General features: G+C 46.6%; 1 protein-coding gene across 14 annotated transcripts in view; it reads right to left on the bottom strand.

Moving 5' to 3' along the window:
- Positions 1 to 669: 669 nt before the first annotated feature.
- TANC2 (tetratricopeptide repeat, ankyrin repeat and coiled-coil containing 2) overlaps positions 670 to 21,735 on the bottom strand; it is a 365,567-nt gene continuing 344,501 nt past the window's right edge. For 9 of the 14 annotated variants that reach the window (XM_053211751.1, XM_053211754.1, XM_053211755.1 and 6 more), the window contains 8 exons: positions 20,943 to 21,066; positions 16,584 to 16,759; positions 16,136 to 16,268; positions 15,539 to 15,568; positions 14,613 to 14,704; positions 12,459 to 12,605; positions 9,874 to 9,974; positions 670 to 8,282 (listed from right to left, as the gene is read on the bottom strand). In XM_053211751.1, coding sequence (XP_053067726.1) covers positions 6,326 to 8,282; positions 9,874 to 9,974; positions 12,459 to 12,605; positions 14,613 to 14,704; positions 15,539 to 15,568; positions 16,136 to 16,268; positions 16,584 to 16,759; positions 20,943 to 21,066 — 2,760 coding nt within the window. In that variant the 3' untranslated portion in view covers positions 670 to 6,325. The remainder of the gene's footprint in view (positions 8,283 to 9,873; positions 9,975 to 12,458; positions 12,606 to 14,612; positions 14,705 to 15,538; positions 15,569 to 16,135; positions 16,269 to 16,583; positions 16,760 to 20,942; positions 21,067 to 21,735) is intronic. The other 5 variants (XM_027047991.2, XM_027047997.2, XM_027047993.2 and 2 more) reach the window with 3 other exon arrangements.

Here is a 21,735-nt window from a genome sequence, read left to right as displayed (position 1 = left end):
CGGTCTCTTCCCTTGCTTGTCCCTGCAGTAGACAGAGAGGTACCAGCCGGGCAGGAAACCCGCAGCCTCTCCATTTACGATGCAGCCGTCTAGCTCTCTAGACGGTGAGGATGGCAAATTCTGGCCAGATTTCTGAAGAGAAGATGAAGCCACTGGAAGAAGCTTTGACGGAGTTAGCCTCAAGGACTCTAGCTGGGGCTGTCCCCTCACCTCGGGCTCCCACCGCAGCCCGCTTCAGGCAGCAAGACAGGGGTGCGGGCCTCAGCTACTACAATGAAACAAGAAGAGCTCGGTGCTCCCTTGGTTTGGCTGGAGAGAAACTCACCAAAGAAAAAGCCTCTCTTTCTCAGCGGGCGCTGCAAGCCTTCACTGAAAGGCCCTTAGAACCGTCTTTTCTTAGCCACAGATCTCTCGAGCGCCTACAGCGCTGTCTCAATTCCGAGGAGGTGCTCAGTCACTTCGCTGAGTGAATACGAGCCCAAAGGGGTGACTCTGCTTGTTCCGCAAGAGACCAACCAAATCATCAGGAATGTGGCCTCTGTCTCAACCTGCCAAAGTCGTGTCCCTTGGGGGAGGGCTCCTCCGCACGGCAGGCCTCAGTGAGGGGGAGCCTGAGTCAGCCCCCCGGGCAGGTATCGTAACATAAGGAGAAAGCACCACAACACCGTGTTTTTCCAAGTGTTACCCTTTATAAATAAGTACATTTGCTTTCATACATACAGTTCATTGTACGGATGGCGATCTGTACACATGGGCAGGAGAATGCATTCATTTACCTTTTCACATCTACCTCACACAGCTCACATGTACAGACAATACAACTGCTCAAGCAAGTACAGCAAAGGAAAATGTCTTTCCTTATACACAGGGGGCTAGATGCCTCTGTGGGGTGCGGGACATCCCCACTGCACGAGTTCACAACTGTGTGGTGTTCAATATATCGGGAGAGAGAACAAACATGCATTGGATAATATACTGTACAGAGAAAGTCCTTTACATCTGAGTCATAGAAAACCTAAAGGAAAACTAAGTGCATTAAAGCTTTTTCCAGCAAGTGTCTTGAAAGGACAGCAAAGAGGAGGAAGAATCAAAATCATATTAGTACAAATCACTCTTTAATTGTAGACTGTACATGTCTGTACTAATTAAAATCATCTTGGATTTGGAGGAGACAGAACAGAGACGGAGATGCTGCGCTGGATGGAAAGGAGGCCATGCCTGAGAATGGCACCTGCCCTGAGCCTGAGGAGGAACTGGCCCCACTCAGCAGGAATCAGCCAAAGGAAAAAACAAAAACAAAAATAAACTAGAACAGGAAGTGTAACTTACAGGATTTCCAAAATAACCTGTGAATGGAGGAGAGATCTGGAGCCGGCTTTTCTATCTTTTTTTCCAGTAAGCTGGTACACAATAAGGCAGGTACATTCAAGTACTAAATTTTCCAGAATTAACTCTCTGTCTGGTCCTGGGGACCAAAGGGATCGAGTGGAGTCCCCCTAACCAGGTGTTCTGGTTAGCGATTAGGCAAAAGAAAACTCCAGCCAGTAAGTGCTACAAAAACAAAGCAGCTAGGCTCCTTCCTGTCCACAGAGTAGGTCTGTCTGAAAAACAAGAGTGATGCTGGCCTGCATCTATATGCATTCAGCTAAAAACCCGACAGGTCAGCTTAGTGGAGATTATCAGAGTCAGCAGGAAGAAGTGAGATGGTATGGGTGAGGAAACATGAAAGTAACACTTGATTTTTGGTGTCCAATTACGCATTCATTTGGTACTGACTTTCAAAGCTCTGACTGTGGCCATCACGTGGCCACAAGCATCTCAGGGTGGTTCAGCAGCTGTGAGGCATTGGACACCGAAATGCAGGTTACCAACACTTCAGCCCTTGAGTGGTCTGTGTTATAAAAGGAGTTGATGAAGACCCAGTGATTATTCAAGTAGCTCTGCACAGTGGCTCCACCATTCCCATTGTGCTTGTGTCCAGGCCCCCAGCCAGCCACCTTTTCTTGGGAGCAGCCAGAGCTGAGTTCAAGGCATTGCATGGTGAAGGTTTCCATGACACGTCTTTGTAGGTAGCTCTTACCCCTAAGCCCTTTTTGTTCATTGTTGTTAGTCATGGTAGATGGTCAGTCTGGAATTCCTAGAGGAAAAGGAGAAAAAGCCACACCTCCCAACGTGCGCGCAACGGGGCGGCACAGGCCTTGGTGTGGAAGCAGCAGCAGGCTGCCTTTGCAAGTTGGCTTCGTGAGAAGTGGGCAGCCCAAGGACAGACAGACAGGGTGGGAGAGGCTGGGACAGGGAGGGGACACCCTGCCCCCTGGGGAGCCTGTTCCATTTTGTGGCAAAGGTTCAGTGAGCAACTGGTTTTGTCCAAGGCATTTCTGCAGTAGAAAAATAACTATTTTTGAACCAAACCACCCACCTGTGACATCTCTGGAGTTGTACAAGTTGGAGGCCAAGAGGAACTGAGAGGGGAGCTCATGGGGAATAAAGAAGACTTCCTCATACCCACCCGGCCATCAGAGGAAGGGAGTTCTAGTCAACATTCTCCGGGCCTCTGCCTGGCTGAGGGTCCAAAGCAGGTAGCGGTCAAAGAGCTTATCTTGCCACGACTGGCACGGATGCGTGAAGACCCCTTTCCAGGTCTTTGTCCCCTCCTTCCTGAACCCTCTGGGCCTGCCTGCTGCCCTGGAAGCAGCCCCTCCAGTGGACGCGCTGCCGGTCTTTGCCACCAGACGAGCCTGGTGCAGAGCCACAGTGACACCTAGTGGTAGAATATGGTTGAAGCAAGGTGACGTCTACATAACCCACTGTATATGACTAAAATCTAAGGAAAATACTTATGGATATTAAATTAGATACTGGTTAATTTTTCTATTGGGTACATCTCTGGGATATAAAAATACCAATATTTAGAGAGGGGTTCATAAACTACTATACAATATAAGGACTGAGAATACCTTTCTCTAGGCTGTTCTGTTTACAATAATTTAGGAAAAGTGTTTAATAATCCAGGCTTAACTAAATTAGCAAACTTGTATCTCTGGACAACGACCTGGGGTACTGTACATGATTCTAATTAGTGGAATTTTCCTGAGCCTTCGAGTTTAAGTTAAACACATCTAGAAAGAGGGGCACGTGGGAGAGGAACAAGAAGGGTTTGTGCTCTATTAATCTGGGGCTTTAATAGTGCACGTCTGCAACCCGGACAAGATACAACAGCAGATACAAAATGGTCTCCATTTTGTCCATGCCAAATTCTCATGTTACACAGGTTTTCCCTTTACTTTGTAAATAAACATTAATTTTTAATTGTTAATTGTGTGCCTTACTGATCCAGTAAATAAAGTAACCATGTCTCAGGAGTCCCTAAGAAAATTGCTGGAAAAGCACTTTAAAATCACTGCAAATATTTTTTGTATTTAAAAATTCTTAATCCTTTTGATGCTTATATACAACAGTTATTTCTTGTGCTATAAATGTTGTGATCCACTGCTTGATTTCTTTCCTTTTTTTCCTTTTTTTTCCCCTTGAAAGATACACTAAAAGACAAGAGCGGTTCTGCTATTTTCTAATGAAGACATTACGCACACTTAAATATCCAGTATTTATCAGAGTTACAAATTCAAACAGTAAAGTGCACCCATTTATAGACATGATGTGATGGAAACCCATTAGTGCAAGAATTCTGGGTGAACACAAGCGTACAATTTGGTGAGAAACCTAGAGGCTAAAGTTTGTTACCACTGTCTCCATTTCAGGGTGTGTGAATTGGGTGACTGGAACTTAACCAGTTTCATCTGAAAAACTTCCCCCACCAGAAGCCAGACACGGACTCAGTGAGTGCTGCTGGGGGAGAGGGCGTCTCCGGGATACAGTACTAAGATCATCCCATGGCAGTGAAGTAGCACAACAGGGCATGGGCAGTCAGCTGAGCAAGGAAAAATGGTCTCCTGCCCCCAATCAGGTCCAGTCGGCATTTTCTAGTCAAACTCAACTGGCGCCCAGTAGTGACATTCACTCCCTCTTATAATGGCTAAAAAAGAATGGCATTTTGACTGTTTTAAGTGTTTTGCCCAATTTAAGGCATAGACCCTAAATCTCCAGTTTGTCCAGGAAAGCCGAGAGAGACCCTGGGGACAAGTGGCATCAGTGGCATGTCTGGGAGGTGCAGAAGCTGCTCGCTCACCTAGACAGCTGAGTGCAGGTGGTGTGTGTGACATTCCAGACACACAGGGGCACTTTCCTCACAGACACGGACATCTTTCAGAATGTAGCAGCAGCTCCTCAGTGAGAGGTGGGCAGGGAGGGGTGAGATGCAAAGGGCCCTGTAGGGCTGAGACCTGGACAAAGCGGGAGCTGGGCTCCCGGCTGCAGGCTGATGCTACAGCTCTACGCTTCCCCTTCTAGATGGAAGCAAGAGAGGGGGAAGGGAAGGGACAAGACACTGGTGCCCATGCTGGTCTGAGTAGGAGACAGTCCCTGGGCATCTGAGAGTGGGAAGATTCTGGGTCTTGAGCTGGCCCCGAGACAAGTCCTGGCCTGTGTCGGGCTTGGGGGCTGAGGGGTCCGTCTATTTGGCAGAATCTAAATTGGTAGAGACATGTTTCTGATCTCAGCTGCATGCTCCCCAGGTCTTAGTGATACTTTCAGAGGACACTTACTATGACAAACAGGTCTGGTCACATCTGGATTTTTATTCAGGAAACTGCCCTTCCTATAGCCCTTTCTTTACTCACAAGAGCAGAATGATTCGTAGTAACAGAGAACTGATTCTCTGTTGTTCAGCTTCTTAAGTTCTAAGAGCTGATGCGCAGTCAGTACCAGGCCTGTGCTAAGGCTTTGGTTTCAGTGTTCTTGCTGTCCATCTTGTGCTGGCCTCAGTCATGCAAAGGACAGGTCAGCAAACGACCTCAAGACACAGAAGAAGCGTGGAGGGTAACTGCATCAGAGGACCTGCTACCTATCTCATGTTCCCCCACCCAGGGCTGAAAGGGGTCTGTCTGCTCCCTGAAACACTTCACTGTGCCTGGTTTTCAAAGATCACTCCCCAAACCCTCCTACCTAGAGAAAGAAACAAAGAAACAATCCCTAGAGTAAACAGATAATGAAACTATAGATCTTGAAACAGAATCAGACGACACCTGGCATGGGGTGTAACAGTCCTGGGTGCAAACTCCAGGAATAAAGTCTTACAGCCCCAAGAGAATTCAATTTGCTTCTCAAAGAACCAATTTCTTCACGGTACCATGTGGGTTTAAAAGAAAGAGGGCCAGTAGAACACAATGTGGCTCCAGGTGAAGACCCGACAGGACTATTGTACCAAACTTTGGCGAAGAGTTTGCTTTTATGAGATATGATGCTCAATGATGTACCAGGACTTAAAAAGTAGACTTCGCCAAGACAAGAGGTTTTCTATAGCCTTTTTCTGAGAATCCAGAACAGTCTTTCTTCCTCTCTCTTTCTATGTATTTATGTATCCCCCCCCCATGGAAAATCAATAGCTTTTAATAGTTAATTGTTGGCTAAAAACCTAAAGGATAACTCTCAGTGGATTATTTAAAAATATCCATGATTCTCATCCAATTTCCTTGGCTGGGTGAACTATTTAAAGGGCTAGTTGTTCTTTAAATATTCATAAAATGCTTCTTGAAAAATCAACATAGTGACATTTCAAATAATTATATATATATATATATTTTTTTTTTCTTCTAATTTAATCGACCTGTTTCTTCTCTTTCTCCTTGATCCTTTTGCCCCCGTAGGAAGACCAGCGATAATCTAAATGAACATTCTAGACCTGATGACTGCAGGGAGCTGGCAGTCCAGGGGAGGACACCATGGCACAAGAATGCACTGGGGTTGGCTATTTGGATAACACTGGATAAGAATGCAAAGGCAAAGGGGCGTCATACTCTTTCTAAAGTTCCTAGAAGAAAACGAACAAGAACATCTTATTTTTGTAAAAAAGGAGAAAGACATTTACACAACAAGAACATCAGTGAAAGCGATTGTCTCCTGGAAAAAGCTGACCAGTGTGTCTGATCTCCCTGGGTTAAAGCACACGGCACAACAATCTCCTCGCTGGCATCGGAAGAGAGGGAGAGAGCATGTGGCTGGGGCACAGACGAGAGAAACTGAAGTCCTGGCTCACGGGAGGCCAGCTTCCCAGTCGGCTGCATGCAAAGAACTCCAGCACGGGGCTGCCACCTCTAAACACCACACAGAAACTGCATGAGAAATTAAGCCAGAGAACTACCTCAGATGTGGAAACCAAGCCTGAAGATGTGCAGTGAAAACATATGGGTCTCACTCCAATGAACGTCTTTTAAACATTAGACTCCACAAATGGTCTCTTTGGTTTGATAGGGGATGTCTGCCCTTGTCGAGAGTCCCGGGACAGCTGCCGGTACAGGTTGTCCTGATATGCCTGAGCCACAGGGAGGGTCCGCGCCACCTTCACATCGGGGTATGAGGAGGCCTGGCCGACTCTCTCCAGGAGGTCTCCGCGGGACCCATTAGCCAGCATCCCATGGGGGCTGTAATAATCGTCCTCCAGCAAATGGCCATTCTGTGCATTGTTGGTTTTGTTATAAAAGGCAATGTTGCTGATGGATGATGGTGGACTGAAGGACTCAGGCTGAGGCAGGTTGCCTGGAGACGTGGGACTGAGAACGGTATCCACGGATGACACGGCCCAGGTCCGATTCTGCTGGTGAAGGTGGGGGTACTGTTGAGTCCGGGCTGTTTTATCTATGATCCCCATGAATGGTGTGGTCCTGGATCGGGTGGGCTCACTGGGGTAACCTCCCTGAGTGGGAGACACCGGTGACAGCTCGTCACATGACCTATCATACGCCGGTTTTAGTGGGATCTCCATTTGTTGAATCGAGGAAGATGGCCGGAAGGTAGGAGTGAGGTTGGAGGCTGATGAGATACTATTGCTAGATGGAGAGAAGCGCAGGCCTACGCTTTGGGAGTGCAGCAATGGCCTGGGAGTTGGTGGGTGGGGCTTGATTTCATTAGGGTTGACACTAATAGGTCTTCTGATTAAATGTGACACATCAGGGGAACCTAGTTGGCTGGAGGAGCGCTCCAGATCTAGTTTTGAGTGACAGACCGGGTAATAGGATGCAGACTGGCTACGGCCAATCTGTGGTGTCTGGCTGTATCTCATACCACCTCGATATGCTGAGGAAGGTCGCTGTGGAAGGTCTTCTTTGGTCAACCCTCCATGCTGACAGATGGCACCTGCACTCAGGCTGGCCTGGACATGCTGCACGGGCCTCCCATCCCCTACAATCCCCCCAATTGACCCTTGATAAACCAACCGGCTCTGACTTACTCCCATGTCTCCTTGCGAAGACTGGTATTTACTAGCCATTGAGTGGGCTACTTGGCCATAGGCCCCTGTGGAGAGGACGGTGCTTGAATGAACCGCTGAGCTGGGCTGGTTGCTTCTCACAATCTGGGCCTTGGCAGGCTGTAGCCTGAGCCCTTGCTGGGGAACTGCCACAGGAAGCTGAGGCATCTGATAGGGCCGCTGGGCCATTTTGGATAATGGAGATTTTGGTCTGCCGGGAAGCTGACTAACATTTGTTTCTTGCTGATAGCGCACGGGTGAGCCCGACTGGGATCTGTAGACACTCATGCTTTCAGCTGGAGGGCTGGCCCGGTACTGAGGGCCTCTACGGAGGGGGGACGGAGGAGGGCTTGGATAGTCCTTGCCTGGCCCTCCCACGGGAGGGGGGCTAAAGCGGTAAGACCCGCTCTGGTGGGCTGGGGACGTATGTGGTGGGCTGGGCCTGTAATGAGAGTTCTGGTGAGTTGGAGAAAGAGCGGGTGAGGTGGACTGATAGCTCTGTCTGGTGGGAGAGCCTACAGAACTACTGGAACGGAAGTCAAAGACCTGATGCGAGCCGAGCGGTGAGCTAGAGATGTAGGCTGAGTCCCGATGGGCTGGGGAGGAGGGCGGGCTCTGGATTATCGGGAGCCCCTGACTGGGCCGAGCGTCGGTCTGGAGGCCAATGGAGACATTTTCAACATCCTGTTCCAGGTACTCCTCCTCGAACATATCCTGTACAGAGTAGACATCTTCGTGCTGTGCTTCGGGTTCCGTTTCTTCTGGTAGCGGCGGCTGAGGCGGCTGCTGAGGCGGCGGCGGCGGCGGCTGCATCTGTCGGCACTCTTCCTCCACGCGCAGCAGGAGCCTCTGGATCTCACGGTTGTTTGGGCAGAGCTTGATGGCCTCGTTCAGATCCTCTAAGGCTGCTGCAAACTGTCTGCTTGACAAAATGTAAACACAGGAACTGGGGTTATTCTGAATCAACGGGAATCACCAAGAGCTGAGGACCACGGTCGCTATTTTAGAGAACTGGGGTGGCATCTGCGGGGGTCTGGGGGGTGGTTTTGTTTGATTTGTAAGGAAGGAAACAGGTAGGCTGTCATTCTGGAAGAGTCCAGAATGCTTCCTTAGCCCGTTTACCCTCCATCTTCCTTCTGGCCTCTCTGGGATTAGTAGAGAAATGGCCCCATTTCATCAGTCCAGCCAGGCCCTTCAGGAAGATTCTCTTAGTGCCCAAATGCACACCAGGCAGTATCAGAGTTGGGTGGGGTTGTCATTTACAGGGTCACTGTCAATTAGCTTAGCAACAAAACAGTTAACTACAATATTTAAGAATCTTGCTGATCCAGCATAATTTTTTCTTTATATTCTTGATATTTTGGCTCCGAATTTCAGGCCTGTTCCATCCTAGGCCAGAAGACTGTCCTCCGCCCTTTTCTTCCCCTTGCACCCCAGCACTGTTGCTCCTCTGTTCTGCTACATCAGAGCTGGGCAGGTATGACGCTTGCTGACTAGGCAACTCGGATTCTAATTTACAGATGAGGACAAGAACTCTCAGAGATATTCCCATCCTCTCTATTAAGACTGCCCAGGAAAGGGGCAACTGGCCTTGTGGGGAAGGAATTATCTGGGGAAAAAGAGAATTTGATAGTCAAGCTTCTGTAAGGACTCTGTTACCCCAGCTAGTTAAGACTAATATTTCTGCCACCATCATTGCTGAGACTTAACCTGGATTTGGTTTTTCAGGACCATATCGCCCGTGGCCACAACACTGACCCTGAAGCAGTTCTTTCCCAGGCCATGTTAAGGAGAAGGGGAGGGCACTGGGCAGGAAGCATCGAGGACAGTGACAAGTTATCCAAAGATCAGTGATGGCTGGTTCTAGGTCTTTCTGGAGCCTTTCCTTCCCATTGGCCAAGCCACAGCAGATGGACACGAGGGATGGAGTTTCTCCTGGGCCCCCTCAATCCTGGCAGCAAGGACCTCCTGTCTCCATGAGTGTGTGGTGTGGTGGTGGTGGGGATTTAGGTGAGGAGGAGGTTTGATGCCACCAGACTTGAGGAGAGCCCCAGAAGGAAGACTGAATACCACAGGGACTCCTCAAATGCCTCTAGGAAAAGAAAGAGGAGCCTGTGGTGTAAGTGACCCATCCTATTTCTCTAAAAGGGCCAGGAAGATGTTTTGCTTATGTGACCTCTCCTTAAGTCACCAGTGTCTCTTTATGCTATCTGCTTTAGGGGTTAAAAAGTGACTGAGATACGGCAGAGGCTTCTTGGAAGAAGGTGCCATTCTCCAACAACGCAAAGGCATTTTTCTCCCAAAGTGAAATGTTTTAGAGCTCCACAGCCCTGAAGACACGCCAGTCTTAAGCGGAACTCTGCGCTATGGGAGCCATCCCCAAAGCTTGGCCCTAAAAGTCCTCAGGGATAGACACATTTGGGTACATAGGTCCCAGGACGGCCTACATGGCTTTGGCCGGATTTTCGGAACAGAGATCTCTTGCTTTTCACCCTCTCTCTCTCTCTCCTCACCTGCTGCTGCGTTTGGCCCTTGCTCTCGCATAGTAAGCTTCATAAGATTTCGGTTTCAGCTCCAAGGCCTTAGTAGCAAATTCCTCCGCCATTCCAAAATCCTGTCATTACAATAGGTGTGCAAATGAGTCATTGAAGAGATATGAAAAATAGACAATTTGGGAATAAAACAGATTACAGGTACATTTGTTTGACATTTATGGATGGAACACCTGGGATTCTCGACATGCCTGGCATGGCTCTAGCCACGTGGCCCAGACTGGGAGTTCCTTCACCTCTGCCCTGTGTGGCCCTGCAACAGCTCCCGGGGAATTTATCTGCCTGGAAGCATGAAGATACTTTTAATTTGCCTTCTTTCTGCTGTTCTAATGAAGTTCTTTCTAGCCCAGAAGCCAGATGTTAACCCAGTGAAGCTCCTGAAGTTGGAAACCGGGACTCTTGTTACACGGTGTGTGTGAGGCAAACATATCCATGTACCTCATGCAGGCGCTCATCCTACCCCCGGCTTCCTGTCACACCCACTATTCCTCGGCTTCCTCACGGGTGAGTGAGCTCCAGCAGGATGAGGTCTGCGTAAACGAGAACCGCACTGACCATGGAGACCAGCTAGGGTAGGGACCCCAGACAGACTTGGGTTCAGGCCTCTGGTCCCCCCTGGAGCCCCTGAGAGGGTGTGCTGTGTGTTCTCACCCATGTCTACTCTGCAAGTGCAAGTAAGTGGGATGACGCATTGGAAAGCCCCCGATGCGGTTTCCGGCACATGGCAGAGGCTCGGTAACTGGTAGCTTCCTTTCTATTTCACAGGGGCTTCTCTGGCCTCTCCTTCTCTGAACTGGTTCCCTACTTAGATGCATTTAAAACAAAAAAATTAAAATAAGAGAGGGCCAAGGCTATGACCGGGGTCTGTGCTGTCCCCTCATCTCTTGATCCTGAGGGTCCCTGAGGGTGTGATCTGAGGAGTGGGGTCCCTGAGGAGTGTGGTCTCATGTGTCCTCCTAGGAGAACCCTGGGAACAGGCACCTGGGTAACAGAGCTGTACGTTTAAAGGCAGCCTTCCATACTAAGCTAAAGACAGAGTGCTTTCTCTTCTTTCAATGTCAGAGCCTTAGTACAGTAACCTCTGGTGACATGCGTGTTCCTGAGGCGGAACAAGGGCCTGGGGCATGGGTAGAAATTAACCAGAAAAAGTGATGGGCCATCTCTGACTGAGACGCAGACCTCAGGTGTTTGGTTCAGTGTTGGTCATGGGAGGTGGCTGTCACCTGTTTCTGAGCAAGTGTGGAGCTCTATAGAGAGGAAGTATTCCATCTTGTGGGAGTCACCTATTGCTACTCTGTTTCCAACCTTACCCTTCTTTTCTTTTGGACAATCACCATTTCTGGCAAGATTTGGAATGCTTCTAAGGAGCAGATTATTTGTTCAGGCAAAAGAGAAGGCAGCAGGCTGGCGGCAGCTCCTAGCCTCATCTCATTCTCATGGGTTGCTGCCACGGGGGACCCTGGGTACTGCTGATCTGGTTCTGTTTCACAGAAGGGCCTCACTGCCTTCCCCTGGGGTGTCCCCTTCCCACAGGAACTGCTACTGCGTTCCCCCTCTCCTCGGCACCTGGGGCAACTCTGCCTCCTTGGGCCATAACTGTGTCCTCTGAGACACGTGCGTCTACAAGGCTCTTCTCGTTGCCAGGGTTTAGATGGAGGATGTGAAGGTCATGTACACAACTGCTAGCAGACCCCCTCTCTGGAAATGCCAGCAGACCCCCTGCCCCTGCAGCTGAAATCTCACTTCTGCACAGCTGAGCTCTCTAAGTATCAGCATTCCTGTTTGGCGTGGATTGTTTTTAGCTCCTGAAGTAACTGTGAGACCTCAGGCGGGGGGCTGTCAGAGATTCCTGACACGATCTCAGCTACTCCCAGTCTCTGAGAGAGGGTTCTTGGCCTGGGAGCATCTGTGTGTCACAGGAGCAGTGGCTGAGGGCATCAGAGACGGTATGTGCGTGGCACGTGAGAAGGTCCAAGGACTACGTGGGAGATAACAGAGGACCAGGAAGAGTTCTAAGATTCCCTCTTTGACAAGAATGGACATGGCATGCTGGAGTAAAAAGATGAGGAGAGGAGGGAAAAGTTCAAGACCAGCCTTTGAAATAAACCTTGAAGTCCATGGTCCTGAGCCTTCTTTCCAGCCCTGCCTTAAGTGACTAGGGGTCTATGAGAAAGGAAGGGAGTGACTAAAATTCATATCTAATTGCAGCTGGAATTCTAGTGACCACTGCTCTCACATTTTCCCAAAGACCAGAAAACTGACTTGGGGGTAGGAGGTAATGATGATGGTATTCCAATCACTTTCAGTGGGAACTAAAAATTCAGAAAGCTACCAAAGTGCCCACAGCATTAACTTTTTTATAGTTTCAGATACGGATTGTACTTAGACTTGATTTCTTTCAAATTGCAAATGTCAGTGCTCTGTGAAGGACAACCAAGTTCCAAATGGGGCAGAGAACGATTTCAGGGGCCTGGTAAGAGCCAGTGAGTGACACGGGCTGTCAACTTCCAGGGCTGTAGAAAGCAGCTGGGAGGAGAGGGACTTACGTTCATTTTCCTGCGACATCGAGAGAGGTTGAGGAGGAGAGACACCTTTAGTTCCCGGAAGGTTTTCAAGTCCTCACCAAACCCTTCTCTAGGGAATTTCTTCAGAGCGTACTGGTAGCGCTGGGCAGCTTCCTTTACTTTACCTTTCTAACGGGAGTACAAGACGGCAAAACACACAGTTGGTCTGCTGAGCAGCTGAGGAGGTGTGGCCCCACTCCCTTCCTCCTCTCCGCAGCAAGTACTAAGTTAGCCCTCCCAACCACCAGCCTAGGGAGTAGGTCTGGCCCTGGTGGTGAGAGCAGAGGGCCCAGTCTTTTCAACAGGAAACTCGCCTGGCAGGAAGGGCAAGGTTGAAGGGGATACCCAAGACCTAAGCCAGAGAACCAACACCTGGAACCTCCAGCTTCCCAACTGGATTCCCAAGAGACGGACCTTGCTCGTTTCAAAGGAGCTTTTTCTTGACCTGATCTCCCTGGGACACACATCATTTCCTAGTCTCAACCACTCCAGAGTTATTACTACTTCTTTACTTTTGGCCTGCCTGGAAAGTTCTTTTCCTGTTTGATGTCCCACCTTGCCAGTCCCCTAGGAGAGGTCATTCTCTTCCTTACAAGGAGGTGGGAGCTAAAACAGTCTAGCTGTTGCTTCCCTAATCTCAGTGAATAAATATCAGTCAGTTTCCCCCTGTTTTTAAAAAAGGCTTGGGGTAAGGTGGTAGTAGAGAAGAGAAGTTTAGAATGTGTGATCCATCTGTGCAGGAGGGATTTTCCACCATGAAGTAAATCCCAGCCTAGGGATCTGGTCACAGGGGCCTTGAACTTTTCTTACATTTTGTATCTGAAAATCTATCAGCTGAGCTCAGAATGATGCACGAGGCATCTCCCATTCATTTAGCTGATCTTAATCTACTCCATTCCTTCTGTACAGCTGCAACTCCACCAGGGATCCTGACCTTTTGATTTTCTCTGCAGCACCATTCATTAAGGACAGATCTAGAGTTGGCCAAGGTAGAATTCTGGGTGGGAACAGCAGTAGCTTGCCTCACCTCATTAGGAGGTAGGACTCCTTGTCTCAGAATATCAGAAATTATATTCTAACCAGGGCTTAGATTCTTGACAGCAGTGCTATCCCAAAGTCCTAGAGTAATGAGACCCTTCTTGGAAGTCATGTGAAATCCTGGTTGGGTCAGGACTCAAGTTTCATAGAAGACTGAGAGTCCTAGATTATCATGACTTTCACACAAAGGGTCCTCAGGAAATACAACCCTGCTCCCAGGAACTCTGTACGCTTCTTACACAGGGATGGGTGGGACATGGAAATAACGTGCTACATAATCATTCCCCATCTTCAGGCCCAGGGATATCTCAGTGAGGTTGGATTTGTATTTACCTTTAGAAGTAGATGCCGCTAATCTTAACATAACCAGAGAACTATGACACGTAATTTTTTTTTTTCTTAAGTTTTATATACTTGAGTAATCTCTACCCACAGCATGGGGCTCAAATTTAACAATCCCGAGATAAAGAGTCATGTGCTCTTCTGACTGAGCCAGCCAGGCAGCCCCTGACATGTAATGTCCTTATGGGACTTCCTAGAGGCCACAGGAGTGAGTCTCTGTTAGGACTATGGAGACTTCAGCTTCAATTATGAGTACAAAAAGACTCCATACTTTTTTTGTTGTCATTGTGAGTGACTTTAAGCAAATCTTATAATTGCTATTTGTCTCGATTTCCTTATCTTATTCAGGGATGCTGACCAGTTTTATCACTACAGACTTTTAAAAACCAATGTATGTGTTAAATATGAAAGCAAAGATCAATGCCTCTTTCCAGTACTATGTATCTGTACTACATAATTTGACTTGTCCCATGAGTTTCCCGCAGATTCCATGCAGAATCTATGTAACTGCCTATTAGTAACTAGGTAAAATTTGGTGTTTAAATTGATCAGCTGCAGGCTTATGTAGGCTACTTTTGCTCTCTTGTTGGGAAATTTAAAACTCAGGATCCTCAACTTATGAGCCCATCACTGAGGGATGGCATTCTCCCTCTGCCTCTAGAGACAAGGATGAGAGTGTCAAGACTTTAGTAGATTCTACATATAGAAAACAGTCAGTGGCTGCTTTGAGGAAACTTTGTTCCTTCCTCCTCTCACCTTATAAAACATGTCCCCCTCTTCCATCAGCTTGCTCAACAGGATGATCATGATGTCTGGTTTGGAGGTGGCCATCGCCCATGTGGCTGGACCTGTAGTGTACAGGATGCATGATGGGTAAAAAACTCAGACAATGTAAGGGTGGTAGGAAGCTAGGTGAAAAAAACATCCTGGGGGAATTTCTGCTGAGAGAACAACTTGCTCCACAACAATTTCCTCATCTTTCAGACCTGGGAGTATCTTAGGGACTCCCACTGCCAAGAAGCTGCGTTGGATTTGTATTCACCTTAAAATAAGAATATCTGAACTGTCTGAGCCTGCACCACAGGAGGGCAGCAAAGCCTGTGTGTTGTATTTGGGCAGGCCATGGCTAAGTCTGGAGTTATTTTAAATAAGGTAATTGGGAGAAAGATTTTGCATTAAATGTCACCACAAGATTTAAAAAATCCAAAAAGGGCAATTTATTTTAGAACCTGGGACTCAACATCCTTAGCTGTTTAGTCTCTTAATTTAAAAATCTGTACTTTGCAGAAGGGGAACCATTAAAGATTCTAAAGGCTCCCTTAATTTGTAAGTATCAAATAGGCCTCCCTGGGATTTACTCTGAAGCAGGAGTACAATTTGAATGTCAAAAGATGTGAAACAAGCCAACATTACTGAGGACGACTTTACCCACAAAGAGAAAGAAGAGGTTAAACTGATTAGTTTATAGACACCTGAATTATTTACCAACTAAGCTTTTCAGGGTTAGTTATCAAAAGTTCAAGTTATTCTCTACAACAGTCATTAAAAAAAATCTTCTTTTAAGGTGAAGTAAATTAAAAGATTAGAGGTGTAGGGAACTCATGCAGGCTAAATCAAAGAGGAGAAGGCAAAGCTGACCAAGCCATCAGACCACGCCTGATGCTGACAGCGGTGAAATATACCTCGTGGGCGACTCGGTAACGTCTGACAACCTTCAAAGAAAGGAGAAAACAAAAAGTTGTAGGAGAGGAAAAAAAAATGGATGAAGGTGAAAAAAAAAAAAAAAAAAGAAGGAAAAAGCAGCAGTGAGAGGCAGGCAGCAAAAAAGCCAGCATATCAGCCAACCCTTGCCTACAGGTCTGTGGGATGGGGGAGCAGGTGGGACAGCAGCAGCAGGGACTGCAGAGTCGGAAGCACATACAGAGCAAGGGAAAGCAGAGGCTCAGGGCAGCGCAGGGATCAGGGATCGAGGAAGCTCACAGGGCGGGGCTGGCACAGAGGCATTAGCACTAAGATGTGCTTAAGGTTAGAGTAGCCTCCCGGTCAAGGCTACGTGGGGCATGGCAGATAACCATGTGATTCTGGACACAGAGTAGTGTAGACCATGGCTCAGATGGTGCTTGCTCTGGGCCAAGAGCCTTTCTGTTCACTTGGACAATAACTGGGCCAGGGCAGAGGGGAAACTACACACACTCACGCCAAACACCCAGGGCGGCCAGACCACTGGACCAGTCTGGCCCCTGGGCACAGATGGTCAGCACCTTATTCCTTTCTCCTACCTATCTTGGCTCCTTTCTTCAGAAGAGTGACAACAACAGAAGTGTTCCGGCACCCCACAGCCCTATCCAAAGGGCGCATTCCGCTATAGTCAACATGCTCAATCATGGCCCCGTGATCCACCAGGAACTGGACCTAGGACATGGATCAAGGAGAACAGTTAACACAAGTGCAAGGGCTCAGTGCTGCTCCACTGAGTCTGGCTGCTGCCTGGACTTTATTTAACCACAGGTCTAAACCAGGCTGGGACCATGGTATTTACAGGCCATTCCTGTATTCTTCGTCTTTAGTGGTGTTTTGAATATTCCTGTCCTCTAGCAAGTAGGGATTTGAGAACCTTCTATCAGGAATCATCTACATGTTATTCTACCCTTAACCCTAGATAACATTATGGACAGAGAACCTTCCCTAAGATCCCTATGACCCAGAGGCTTGTTTAAAGGCACTCACCACCTCGGCATCACCATAGAAAGCTGCCAGATCCAATGGGGTGCGGCCATTCTTGTCAGCATGGTCCGTAGCGGCTCCATTATCCACCAGAGAACGTACTACTGAGAGATGACCCTTCAAACAAGCCCAGCTGAGGGCTGTCAGCCCTTCTTTGTCCATGAGAGCAATGGAGGCACCTACAAGAGTAAGTATCAACACAAGCCTGAGGAAACCCAAAAAACATGACAATTCAGAGCAGGAGGGAAAGCTGGTACTTAAGGTGTATGCTCTGCCAACGCACAGCTTTGTTTCTGGTATGTGAGTGGTCTTTCAATAAAACTGTTAAAAAAAAATGATCCTACAAGCTTTCAGTAGAAGAGAGCCCAGTTGTTTTTACCGGGTATTCCAGGTCCTCCACAATCTACCCCCAAACTTCCTCTCTATGCTTAAGTTTCATTACATTACACCCCTGGGAGAATCCTCTACTTGGGCCGAATGGATGTGCTCACTGCCTCTAGACTCTCCCATAATATTCTGTATCCTCACTTTTGGTCATGTTTGCTTTCTCATGGGGAATCTTTTCCTTCCCCATGACCTGCCTCACTTCTACCCATTCTCTAGCAACCATTTCAAAATCCCCCTATTTCCAGGAAGCTTCTGATCACTGTTACCTCATCTTGAATCTGCATAACATATGTCACCTTATTCCGTTATTAATCTTTTTTACGTATCCTACTTGCATGTAATAAATTCTCGATGAATGTTTTCAGAACTCAGCAAAAGTCTCCCATTTGTAGTAGTATAAACTCCTAGAGAGAATCTTGTAAAACAGGAGGAGCTCAGTACATGTTTATTATTGGTGATAGTACCAGGCCACTTTCTCCCTCCCTAGAATGTGGGGGAAATGAACTCACGGGAAGAGCCTGAGCCCAGGCCACAAGGAAATTCAGAGTTTAATTAAACTTGTCAGCCTTCAGTGATCCCATCCCCACTCTCTTAGCCTCTTTGGTATTCTACATCTGTTTCTCTTCAACATTTGTATTTTCATCTCTAAGGATCAAGCACACTTGATACACTGTTTTGTAATTAGTCTAAAATTCAATATACATTTGATTCTTAGACTAGACTGTAAGCTCTTGGATGGCAAAGAGCCTGTCATTTCCTGGCTAGTTGTGAAGAGTACCTAAGACAATTCTTTTCACACAGCTGCCATGTTATACTAACTAAATTAGGATCAGCTTACTGCATACAGAATACTTTCCAGGTTGCCTCCTCAGCTGGACAGGATTCAGATGTGAGATGTGCCACAGCTGGGCTCAGGGTCTACTTGGCAGTTACCCGCCCTATCACCTTTGTATCCCTAGAGGTCAGGCAACCAGACTCTGTGGCTTTCCACAGCAGGATGAAGGGCTAGAAGGTACCATACCTCTAGCCCTTATGACAGCCCTTTATGTATAGGGTTATCCTGTCATATATTGCAATTAAAACATTGACTCTAACACAGAATGGATTTGAATGTGGGACAGAACCTAAGGAGTTTTCTCAGATGCAACATCTATAAATTCCCTGGACAGAGCCTCCATTGGTGGAAGAAGCAGGATAAGAACGTTCTAATGTATGTTACAGATAAGCTGACCTTCCATAGAAGAGGAAAGCTGGAATTTAAGAAATTGGAGATACACATGAAATAAACCCCGATATTCAATTTACATCCAAATTTCAATATGTAATCTTCCTCTTCTTTCTTTTCTTTCGTTTGCAGTTAATGGAATCACACCTCTTCCAAACATCCATTTTAACATTCTCGAGTTAGCTTCAACTCAACTATCCTTCCTACATGTAATTGCTCTTTATATCCCAAATCATTTTTTGCACTTGGCCTTTCTGTTCTATTCTAACAGCTACTGCACCTGGATTAGCGCCTCATTACTTCTCATCTATTCTATTACAATGCTTCCTAATTGATCCCCTGGTCCACTCTAATTTCTCCATCAAATCTACTATTCACACTACTGCCAGAGTGATTTTTTTTAAAGCACAACTCTGGCATCAATTCTCTTTTAAAAAACCTTGAAAGGCTCCCCATTGCCTTCAGAATTAAGCCAAAACCTCTTTTAATCTGTTCCTTTTCAGTTTCTTTCCACATACGTTTCCAATTTTACTTCCCAAGAGCCGTCATGAGTTCACTGGACAACTCGCATATTTCTTTAAACCTGTTGTGTGTTGGTTCTCCTCCCTAACTTTTCATTTACGATCCCCTCCCTAAAACAAAACATTTTTCCTAGTCACCTTTCAAGGTCTGCCCTTTCCTAACTGAAATACCTTTATGAGAGCTCTTAGGATTCTTGGCTTTTCAGGTATTTTTGTTCCACTCCTTCCTTCCCAGATTACAGACTCTTAGAGGGCACAGACTATAGTGTGTTAGTTAAAAGAAAATCACTCACTGGCATATCACTAGAATAGTGTTCTGCGAATAATGTGGGCTACATACCTGTTTGTAGGGTTTGTTGCTTTAGTGGAAGTCTCTGAATTAAGTGTGAAAGAATGAAATACTGTGGATCCCTGACTTATGATGGTTTGACTTACAATTTTTCAACTTTACGATGGTGTGAAAGTGATTCGCATTTAGTAGAAACCATCCTGCGAATTTTGAATTTGGACCTTTTCCCAGGCTAGTGATGTGTGGGGACGGTGCTCTCTTGTGATGCTGGCTAATATCCGTGAGCCGCGGCTCGCCGGCAGCTGCACTAGCATGAGGGTCAACGGCGGATACACTTCTAACCATTCTGGGCCCACACAGCCATTGTTTTTCACATTCAGTACAGTATTCAATAAGCTATACAAGATATTCAACACTATTATATACCGTAGGCTTTGTGTTAGATGATTTTGCTCAACTGAAGGCTGATATAAGTGTTTTGAACACGTTTTAGGTTGGCAAGGCTATGCTATTATGTTCTGTACGTTAGATGTATTAAATGCTTTCTGGACTTAAGATATTTTCAACAAGATATTTTAAACTTGAGTTTATCAGGACGTAACCCCATCATAAGTTGAGGAAGGTCAGTAGTACAAAGACCAGCATGTCTGCAATGGTAAGGGAGAACAAATCTCTGGAATCTGTGTCTGATAAGCTTCTATTGGCATGTGACAGACACTGTGCAGTGATCTGAAGGTTATCAGTGGCTGAAGAGGTCCTGCCTTTTCCAGCAGACTTGGGTTGTTCTGGGACATTTAGTCATGCCACATCTTATCCTGAGAATCTAGGTACGCCCCTTTTTCTCCCCCAACCCCCTCTTGGCAGAAGTGAGGATAGAGATCATGAAACCAGACTTGTTTGTTGGCTTGTATTGGGGAAGCAAGAACCACTTTGCACACTGGAAGAGCAGTTCTCTGGTTCAGACCCAGTGTTATGAGTCTGAGGCTGTGGAAACAAACAAATCTTTGGAGGATATAGCTAAAGACCCAATAAATCTTTGGCTGAGTTTTAGTTTGAAATCTTAGAAGAAACCTTGTTTTCTTCCTAACTCAACTACCTGCTGTTGTGCTGGCCTGGGTGTGATTCTTCAGGGGGCTGGTTTCCCTGAAGTGTGCATGCCCAGAGATGTAATTATCGATGTTTAGGTCCAGTTTGCTTAGAGGGAAGGCTATCTGGAATGCAATCATTAGGCTCCTCACAATCTACTACCTTCTGCTTCATGTAAACGCTCAAACTCCACTAGATGGTACTGTAGAGTCACGTGCGACTTTCCCACGATACAAGTCCACCATCACGCACCTCTGTTTTGTACAGGTGACTGAGGTCAGAGCAATCAAAAGGAGCCTGAAACGCTTTTGAAGGTGGTGTGTCTACAATCTGCTTTATTATTTCCCATTCACCAGGAGTATATGAATGTTGGTTAATGTCAAAGGAGTTTGTTACAACAGGAAAATAATAATATCCTGATTTCTCATATAGGGTCCCACTGTCAGCAACCGTCTTAATCTCTGTCTGCCTCCTCTGGATACAAGAAAAGTATTAGTTGTGCACGCCTACAAGATAACTGATAAAGAAAAACTGCAGTCTTTGGAAGATGAACATCTGCTGAGTGTATATTAAAAAAATCAAAGTTTGAAGATTACAGATCTGAGTTAAAGAATTTAGAACATGTTAGTTTGATTAGAATACCAAAAATCCCTCAAGCCATAAAGAAACAAAGACTATCAGAGTGAAAGGGTCCCACTGTATCCAAGAGGAGAGGAGACAGACCTTCATATTTTAACCAACTAGATGAATAGTATCTATTCTTAACATCTCTTAGACTCCATCACTGGAAATCATGAATTCCTTGGGTTACTATAGGCACTGACCATCCCCAGCTCTGGGATCCCAGGACTGACCTTGTGCAAGTAGAAAGTCCACAGTTCCTAGATGGCCTTCAGAGGCAGCCATCATCAGCGGGGTACGACCCTGCTTGTCTGCCATGTTGACATCAGCTCCATGGGTGAGTAAAAGATCAACAATCTGCAAATGTAGAGAAACAGGGACAAATTATCCAGGAAGAGCTGCTGGGCAGACACATGCATGTTGTTGCCTACACTGTGGAATCTCGTCCTGCTGTACAGGTGAGTAACCTCTGCATGTAACTTTCTGCTGCAAGAACTCCCTCTAGTGTCTGCACAGTGCTAGTACCACGTGATTTGATGTCTGACTCTTTAAAGGATAGCCACATGAAAATTCAACTGTGTATTTCTGACTCAGCCCCTGAGTAAAAGAGAATTTAAGATAAAAAAGGCCAACACGTAGACAAAGATGCTCTCATAATGGGAGCTCCAACATAAGTCACTACTTATGCCAGTGCCATTTTATTGATCTGTAGGGGTTGTAAGCCTACCTGCAGTGAATACTTACAACTGAAGGGAATATAATAAAGTGTCCTTGATAACTCTTTAATACTGTTTGGCTTCTAGAGCCCTTTTTTCTACACAAATACTTCCAAAGATTAATACCAATATGCTTTCTTTTCCATCCTAAGTGTATAAATTAGCATTTAGCTGGAATTCAAACATCTGGAAAGACTGCATAGCTAGAACTTATATACACCACATTTTCTTTTGGCAAGCCTGAGATACCTGCAAGCAAGCTAGCAGGGGTCTGTTGGGGTATAAACCTTCCAGAGAACCTGTGGATACT

The sequence above is a fragment of the Acinonyx jubatus genome, chromosome E1, assembly GCF_027475565.1.
Source record: "Acinonyx jubatus isolate Ajub_Pintada_27869175 chromosome E1, VMU_Ajub_asm_v1.0, whole genome shotgun sequence".
NCBI lineage: Eukaryota > Metazoa > Chordata > Mammalia > Carnivora > Felidae > Acinonyx > Acinonyx jubatus.
This window is presented reverse-complemented; position numbering and strand designations above follow the sequence as displayed.